The sequence below is a fragment of the Magnolia sinica genome, chromosome 19, assembly GCF_029962835.1.
Source record: "Magnolia sinica isolate HGM2019 chromosome 19, MsV1, whole genome shotgun sequence".
Taxonomy (NCBI): domain Eukaryota; kingdom Viridiplantae; phylum Streptophyta; class Magnoliopsida; order Magnoliales; family Magnoliaceae; genus Magnolia; species Magnolia sinica.
Genome location: NC_080591.1, coordinates 10,766,618 through 10,776,115, shown reverse-complemented (window position 1 = coordinate 10,776,115; position 9,498 = coordinate 10,766,618). Strand labels below are relative to the sequence as shown.

Here is a 9,498-nt window from a genome sequence, read left to right as displayed (position 1 = left end):
GATCCGTTTCAGCTCTGTTTCTGCTGAAAATCAGAATGAGCTTTGGTCAGAGAGAGGGAAGCATCTTTCAAAAGGTGCAGGAAATTTCTATTTTTCTATTTGATTTTGATGATTTCTCTGTGCTCTTGAAGTGGGTTTTCTTTCTTTTTCCTTTGTTGTTTTCTGTTTTTTTTTTTGGTTATTTGTTTTGGGACTGCACTTTTTGAGAAGTAGGTTTGAAGAAAGGAAATGTTCTTTATTTTTTATTTTTGGTAATTTTGTTTGATTTCTGCAAATTTTTTAGGAAGTAGATTTTAAGCAAGGAAGTAGGTTTTGTTTCCTTTTTTTGCCATTTGAATTTCTCTTTTTTTTTGGTAATTTTTATTTATGCATTTTTGAGAAGTAGTTTTCATGAAAGGAATTTGGATATTTTCCTACTCCGATTTTGTGTCATTTTTTAAAATTCGATCTCATGCCACATTTTATGAGAAATGGATTTTGAGAGAGGATTTGGGTTTTGTAATATTTTTGGGTACATTAAATTCTATACTTCTTTGAATCCGTTTGCATCTGCCTATCATCATCCCTTCTCTTCAGATATCTTTTTCACTTCTATATTCAACACTAGACTGATCCGAATCTGGCATAATCCAATCCGACTCGGTTTTTCTGACCGAGTTGAACTCGGATCGGTTTATGCCAGTATGGGTTAGGATCGGATTGAGTCAGATAACTTGGACTCGGTCCTGGATCGGACCGAGTTCGGGTCAAGCCATGCAGAACTCGGACCGAGTCGAGTTGGACCCAATCTGATTCGACTAGATCCGATGCCCAGCTCTATATGCATTTATTTTAAAGTATATTTTATCGTTTAGCTTAGTTTTTTACGATTACTCGGATATTAGGTTAAATGTACAATTAATTCATGCTTCCACAAAACATAAATGACACTCAAAATATTAAGGATTGAGTTCTTGCTCGACACCTAAAATTTGGAGCATTACATAAAATGAGACCGATCCAAAAACTTAAGAGACCACACGACACAAAACAATGGAGAAGAAAATGTCCACCTTTAAGACCTTCCCAAAACCCAACATGATGTTTATGTCATCCAAACCGTTAATAAGGTTACTCCCAACCTGATAAACTAAAAATGCAAATATTAACCTTGTCCAAAACTTGTGTCCCCATGATTTCGACGGTGGACATTCAATCCCCACTGTTGTCTGGGGAATGCCCCCAATCTGCATTACATTGAGCCTTAAAGTTGAGTGGTTGGCACTTGCTAGGGGTGTACATCGAGCCGAACTGAGTTGAGCTGGCCTCAGCTTGACTGGGCTCGGCCACTAACTGACCTCAGCTCGAACTCGGCTTGACTCGATCCTCGAGCCTAATTGGCCAACTCAGCTCGGTTCGGTCAGTAGCTTTGACCAGTTCGGGCTAAGTTCGAGCCAAGATCAAGCCGAGTTTTTCTGTGCGGCATTTCCACCAACACCTGGACTGCACTTTCAAAATCCCATTGTCTATAAAATAGCAGCAAAGGTTGTTCAAGTATTTTATCAAATACCTTCCAAGCAACATAAAAATTCAAAAAAAATAATAATATTTGTTTCACGTACATACCTTCCTTGCCACCAACCACACTTCGTTGAGTCATTTCATCAAATACTTGGTGAGCAACATAAATATCAAAGTAACTAAGTCACCGAACTGGTTTGATCCAAGTTCAATTCGAACTGGGTTCGATCCGAGACGAGTCAAGATGGGCCAGCTCGAACTCACCTCGAACTCATTTTCAAGCTTAAAAAATCAACTCGACTGGGCTCGAACTCAGCTTCGAACAGAGTCGAATCAAGCTTTTTCAGGTCGAGTGGAGCGAGCTGACTGGGCTAGCTCGGTTAGGACTTGGACAGAAGACTTGTGCATCCACACACGTGACAATATGGACCACAAACCGTCTCCCTCAAGACAGCTCGATAAGGCCCTCTGCCACATCCATGCCGTACAACCTTATTGAAAGCTCAATTTAGTGCATTATCCCAAAAATGAAGCAGATTCGAATCTTAGGTGGACCACACCATAGGAATACAGTGGTAATTGAATCTCCACCATTAAAATTTTCTTGGGCTGCCGAAATATTTATTTGGCATCCAACCCCACTATGATTTACGTAGCTTACACCTACGCTCTACATCCTTTCTTAAAATCCATTTTGAAAGCTCATTTTGGGGCATTATTCCAAAAATGAAGCAGGTTCAAATATTAGGTGGACCACTACAGGAACACAATGGTAATTGAATCCCCACCATTACAAACTTCTTGGGGCCTACTGAAATGTTTATTTGGCATCCAACCCCACCATGAATTATGTAGCTTACATCCTGCTGTACATCCTTTTTGAAAGCTCATTTTATGTCACTATCCCAAAAATGAAGCAGGTTCAAATCTTAAGTGTACCACACCACGGAAACACAGTGGTAATTGAATCCCCACCGTTAAAAACTTCTTGGGGCCACCGAAATGTTTATTTGGCATCCAACCTTTAAAATAAATAAATAAATTAAAAAAAAAAAAACTGGATAAAGGGCCCACATAAATCAGCTTGATCCGAAACTTTTGTGACTCATAGTAAGTTTTTAACGGTCCATCACCACTGTTTCCTGTGTTATGGTGCAACTGAGATTTGGATAGGTGGGCCCCACAGTGAGGGATCCCAGAGGTGGATCCCCGCCCGGCCGTCATCTCTCGACAAGAATTTCAGACTCCGACTGCGCAGCATAGAATGCAGAACCGGCGTGGAACCATGTATACGTGGCAAAACTCTGTTGGTCCATCATGATGTATCTGTTATATCCACGCCGTCCATTAATTTTTAAATATCATTTTAGGGAATGATATCAAAAATTAAGAACATCCAAAAGTCAAGTGGAGCACACCATAATAATCAGTGTGGATGATCCCACTGTTGAAACCTTCGTAGAGCCCACCTACCATGATGTTAATTCTCCATCCAACTTGTTCATAAGGTCTACACAGACACAGAGAAAGGGAAAACACAAATATCAGCTTAATCCAAAATTTCTGTGGGCCCCACGAAGTTTTAAATATTAGGCGTTCAATCCCGGCTTCTTGTGGTGTGGTCCACTGCGATTTGTATCTGGCCCATTTTTGTGACTCAAATCCTAAAATAATCTGGAAAAAATGAATAGACAGCGTGGATAAGACACATACATCCTGATGAGGCGAACAAAGATTTGCCACGTGTTCACATTACCAACCTAGGTTCGGTGTTCTGCACTACGCAGTCTCCGAACTGTGATCCACCTGATGATTGGATCGTTGAGTGACTTCTGTGACGTTTCTTTTCCATGGTAAGGTCAGCCTTTTCGACGGTTGTGATGCCATATTCACACCATGGTGGGCCCCACAAGTTTCTTCAACAAAAAAATTTGAAGAACTGGCATCTCGGATGGTTATTTACAGGGAGTCATTTCATACTCTGGCTGTATATGGCACTTCATATGCAGGCACTTAGATGTGCTACATGTGGCAAATATTAACTCAAACTAAACCGACTAAATTGTGGATCCGATCGTTGATAACTTACAGTCTAAAAATGAAATTCTTTGAAGAATCATAACCTGCGATTCATGGGCACTTGTTTTTCCGAAACAAATCATTGAATATTTTTCATTTTAACTGTCCAATAAATGTCCAGTAATCTAAATAGTTAGATAACCATGTAACAGTAATTTTTTTGGTTCATGATACATCTGAACTGTCAACAAAATATGGACGGTTTTTTTTAAATTACTTATATACCACTTATGAAATTCTCCCTAATTTCTAACTGCATGCGTATCATACATCACACTCCGCCTGAGTATCAGAGTATCTGAGATATCTCTGTGTCCGAGGCTATGTGGCCCGTAGAGATGTCCGTGACAAATCCACTACATCCCATCTGTTTTGAAAGACCACAATATAGGATTCTAAAAACCGGGCAGATCCAAAACTCATGTGGGCCATATCATACGAAACAGTGGGGATTGAATGCCTGGAAGGGACAGAAGTTTTGTATCAGGATGATATTTATCTTGAAGTTTATCTGAATATTAATAATTTTATGAACGGTTTAGATGGGATATAAACGTCATAGTCAGCTCCAAGAGGCTTTCAACGAAGGTTGTTGCTTTTCCCACTGTTTTGTACGTGTAGCCCACCTTAGGTTTGAATCTGATTGATTTTTGGAATCATGTCCTTATGTGGTCCTTTAAAACAGATGGACGGAGTGGATTTATCACGGAAATATCTATGTACCCCACACAGCCCTGAGCCTAGAGATATCTCTGTGCCCGGGGTCACACACAATCCGCTCCCGTAACTTGAACCTGAAGCTACCCTTTTCCATCCCGCCAAAATTACGAAAGCTACTTTAGTACCAAATATACTGGCTCGCATGATATATACAACGCTTCGCGGTCCAATTTTCAAAATGACATACATTTTAGTGATCTAAGCCATTGATTAAGTGAGTGACACTACATGTATGATCCATCCCATTGTCAATGTAACAAAATAAAATCATATACAACCTACTTAATGAATGGCCTGGATCAACTCTATGCAACTATCAGAATCAAATGGACATTTACACCCACTCCGTTAGAGAGTTAGACCCTTCCCCTTATCTACCTCCCAAGTGTCTTTCTTTGCAGTAGTCCACAGCTGATTTGCCACTAGTAAAGATTGGTTAGATTGGTCTATCCTGACTATAAAATAAATGGACCTTTTCTTACTGCATATAAGCCATTTTGACCTTTTTCTTTTAATTGTCCCTTACATGCCACTAAATGAAGGGTTAGGATTGGTTAGACAATTTAAAAAATAAAAAAAAAAAATCATGGTCCATTTAATATTTGACTTGTAAATTGAACGGTTTGGATCTTCTGAAGCATGTTTATGTTCAGGAATTACAAGAAGCAACGGTCTCATTCATGCTCCCGGTGGGACCCTGCGTGGTGTACTACCTAGGCTTTCCTTGATGTATGCATTGTATATGTCAGGCTGTCCACTTGATTTTTTTCTAGTTCATTTGAGGGTATTGTCCCGAATACGAAGGACATTCAAATCTCGTGCGGACCATACCACATAAAATGGTTTATGGTAGACTCACAAGAGTTTAAACATGAGGTCATGCATTCGAGTGACCATTGTGGTTGACCATCAGAAACTTAGCTTGGGTTACAAAAGCTAAGATGATATTTATGGTGGGCCCTTGGTAGTATTTTATGGTTGGCGTTAAATTACCACTGTTGCCTAAGGTGTGATCCATCTGAAATTTGGATCTGTTTCATTTTTTCAGTCAAGCTCTAAAATGAGACGGATGGATGGCGTGGATATATATAATATATACATCAAAGTGGCCCCCATGGTAAGGGCATCAAGTATTGGGTGACGCCGGTCCGTACGCAAGCCTCTCCCAACGCATTCAACGTCAGGAAGAGAAGCCCCACTCTATTTGGTTTCCTGTTTTAGAAGGATTCTTGTTTAAAGAGAAAAAACTACCCGCTTGTTTAATGAGAAAAGCCTGATGCATTGGAGGAGCATGAGGTTAATATACATGCAATTCTCTTTTAACTCAAATTAAACTGTTCAAATGCTGGAAAATATTTCATAACAGTAAATCACATATACATAATATAATTAAATGTCTTGAATATCCAATAGATTGTGGTTGTGCGATTTGTAGTCATAATAATGTGAAAGTTGTTTTAACGGTTTGGGCATTACACAGTCTTTCAGAGACTTTATTATAAACTTGTCACCTATCTTTATAACCACTCAAGGCTCCCTTAATGAATTGATTACATTATGCTCGGCCACCCAATCAAGCCGCTTGAATGACCATCAATCACTTGATTGACTTCCCCAATAACTATCGGCCGCTTAAATGACTATCAATTGTATGATCAACCACCTAAATTACCATTAATTACTTAATTGGTTACTGGGTTTACTTTTAAATTTCCATCATATACTTTTATTTTATTACCTTTTTAGCTATAATTTTATAAAAGGTGATACAATTGGATTTTCCAAGAAAGGTTAAGAACTGGTCTAATATGAATAAACACAAAATATACATGCAAAATAAATACATTAAACAGTCCAAATCTATAACAAATGAATCCCTGAGAATATGCCAAAAAGATCTTTAAACGAATCACAATCTTTGTCCATGTCCAATCTACTGAAAATTTATCTAGTTTGGACTGTTTGATTGAGTAATTTGTATGTAAAATATACAAAATTTATGTGATTATATGTTTATGAGTTGCCACACTCTTCAAGGGCCTATTTGATTTTTGAAGTAAATGATAATTACCTGTAAATAAGTAATAATTACTTATCAGATAATTACTCCATCTTTTTCTACGCCTATGTTAACGGCTTAGCTTTTTGGTGTTAAAATCGTAAATGGCTGCCAAATGAATATAAGGCTCACTGTGATGTACGTGATGTATCAACACCGTTCTCCTGTACGTCAGCCTCATTTAGGCCATGAACCCAAAAATAAGGCGGATCCAAAGCTCCGGTGGACCACACCACAGGAAACAGTGAAAATTGAATGTTTGCCGTATAAAAATTTTTATGGCCCTTAAAAGCTTTGGCTGAAGTTGATATTTGTCTTTACCCCTTATCAATATTTTTATGATTTCATGAATAAGTTAGATGACAAATAAACATTAATGTGGGCCCAATAAACAAAATAATTTTTAATGGTGGACGTTTAAGGCCATTGTTTCTTGTGATATGGGTCACTTGAGCATTGCATTTGTCTCAATTTTAGACTTAGGCCTTAAAATCTTCGGATAAAATAGATGGACGGTGTGGATATGTCATGCACATCACAGTGGAGTCTACACATGCAAGTCAGCCTTTTTGGACCAATTTTCAAGGTAAAAATGCATTTGAAATTTCAAAATAGGGAAAAGGTAATAATAACTTTTTTCAAGGGTATTCCCCTATTCCCTCAAAATCAAACAGCCCCAAGTGTATTTAATAATTCTTGTCTTTTATTTAGAAATGGTTGGGTACTCACCCTGCTACCGGCCAGTGTTCGATGCTACGTGGGTCCAATATGATGTATGTGTCTCATTCAAGCTGTCCATCCATTTTTTTTGGGATAATTTTATAGTATGAACTCAAAAATGAGGAGATCAAAATCTTAAGTGGGCTAAACAATGTTGACCGAACTCTTTACATTAAAAACTTATTGGGACGGTAAGTTTTGTATCAAGATGATATTTGTTATTTACCTTCATCCAGGTCTACATGACCTAATCTACAGGTATGTGGACCCAATCTAGAAGTTGGATGTCAAATAAACATCACAGTGGGCCTAGGAGGTTTATAATGGTAGACATTCCGTCACTACTATATTTCCCATGGTGTGGTCCACCTGAGATTTTGATCTGACTCATTTACCGGTATAGAGTATTAAAATGATGTATAAAAATGGATAGACGGTGTGGATAATACACATAAATCATGATGGCCCCCACAGAGCAACGACCACTAGCCAAACCGCGTCGCTGTATTTTACATATGAGAGGATGAGAGCGAGGGAGAGAAAGCGAGAGAGAGCGAGAGAGAAATCCCACCATTGTTCTTTCCAGAAACCCTTGGTCTCTTCTTTCTGATTCAAACTTCAATGGCTGCCATCCCTGAGAGGACTCGCTCCCTCCACAACTTCTCTTTCCCCAAATGGGGAATCCAAAAAAACCTCAGGCTCAGGTGCATCAAAACCAATCCAAACGGAGACATCTCATCTCCCTTTCGATCATCAATCCCAGAATCCGACGGTCCAAACCGCTCCAGAACCTACCTCCAGCCCCTCCTTCAATCCCCTCCTCCTTCTTCTACCCCTCCCTCAAGCCCGAAATTACAAAACGCGCCATCGGTCCGGAGAAAGGACGGCGACTTGAAGCTCCGGATCTATTGCCGCAAGTCAAGGACAGAGAAGGAAGGAGAGTCGAATCAGCTTCCGTCCGTTGATCGGCGGACCGAAATCTGCGCTGCCGTGGAAGTGGAGAAAGAGGCAGAACTGCCGAGGAAGAAGCCGTGGAATCTGAGAGAGAAGATATCCTGTCCCAATGCGCGGAATAGGATTGGGAATTTTTCTGCTCTGATTCCGCCGCCAGCAGGGAATAAGTTGAAATCTCAGCGGTTGAGGGCGTTGGCTGCCGCAGCCTGCAGCGGAGAGAATGGCAAGAAGGAGAAGTTGGAGTTCTCGATCTCTCTGTCGAGGAAAGAGATAGAAGAGGATTTCATGGCGATTACAGGATCGAAGCCTCCTCGGCGGCCGAAGAAGAGACCAAAGAATATACAGAAGATATTGGATGTAAGGAATTTCTCCGCTTATGATATTCATTTTCATTGTGGTTCCTAGGTTTTTATGGAGTGAGTGATCCAGTCCATTCATCTCGTGGGCTCCACTTTGTGCAGGCAATAGATTAGAGATCTCTTGGATCAAATATGTGCAACCATCTGATTTGTGGGAATTTTTGCCCATGTTGGATATGGCCCATGGGGCCCACTTGTGGATAATTGGATGAGTTCCAATGGATAATTGGATGATTTGGACTTCATTTTGAATGTGGAATTTAAACATGGAGGGATGAAATCTGATGCATTATATTTCTTTGTTTTTGGATGATTTTTGCAGGCGAATTTCCCTGGTTTATTGTTATCTGAGATTACTCCTGATTCATACGGAATTCCTGATGTTCATATATCTACAAAGGTAAATTATCTTTAGTTTTTGCAATTCATTCGAATTTTCTGCATTGATTTTCTGATAGTTGAATCTCTAAAAATCTTGATCTTGTAATTTTTGCAGAGGTAGATAGATACAATCCTAACAGGAGTTTTAATCTCTACTGATTTTTTAGCCAGCGAATCGCTGCTGCATTGAGGCCCCTTCAATCCAAGGTATATCTCACCAGGAATCTGTATATATGAGAAACAAAAAGAATGAAAAAAATGACATTATGTTCAGTTTTTGGCTTTTGTTTGATGTGATCCCAGTATTAGTTACTATAAATATCTCACTAATATTATCAATTCAAATGATTCTTGTTTTCATGTTTTGGAGTTGATCTAGTCATGGAATTGCTTTGTTTTATTTTGTTTAGAATTTAAGTCTTTTTCGTATGTAAAACCTATTGAGAATTGAAATGGTTTCTATATGTAGAGATATGTGGACCTTTAAACTCTACTATACGTAATGAGAGTTTTAGGGGCATAAATTTTCATGCAATTGCTGAGGAGCTGTTTGGACATGCTTCCTAAAAATGGGGTTTCAAGCTAGCCTTTTCGACTCAACAAAAACCAATTGGAGTGGTTTTACCCGAGTTGGCGCTTTAGTGCCTGTTTTGTCGAGCGGGAGGTGAGATGGGGGTTTCCAAAGTGCATCCAAATGCCCTCTTTTATTCAAAATGGTGTTTATAG

At 39.2% G+C, this 9,498-nt stretch overlaps 1 protein-coding gene across 1 annotated transcript; it reads left to right on the top strand.

The window, feature by feature from the left end:
* Positions 1-7,586: 7,586 nt before the first annotated feature.
* LOC131235336 (uncharacterized) lies at positions 7,587-9,132 on the top strand. The gene is made up of 3 exons (XM_058232472.1): positions 7,587-8,389; positions 8,714-8,791; positions 8,888-9,132. The coding sequence occupies exons 1-3, from the start codon at positions 7,700-7,702 to the stop codon at positions 8,891-8,893; spliced, it is 774 nt and encodes a 257-aa protein (XP_058088455.1). The 5' UTR covers positions 7,587-7,699; the 3' UTR covers positions 8,894-9,132.
* Positions 9,133-9,498: the final 366 nt, after the last annotated feature.

Bases quoted from the DNA above. Each gene is read 5' to 3' on its own strand.
- LOC131235336 (XM_058232472.1), top strand. From the start codon at position 7,700: ATGGCTGCCATCCCTGAGAGGACTCGCTCCCTCCACAACTTCTCTTTC. The intron at 8,390-8,713 runs GTAAGGAATTTC...TGATTTTTGCAG, and splicing joins ATATACAGAAGATATTGGAT to GCGAATTTCCCTGGTTTATT.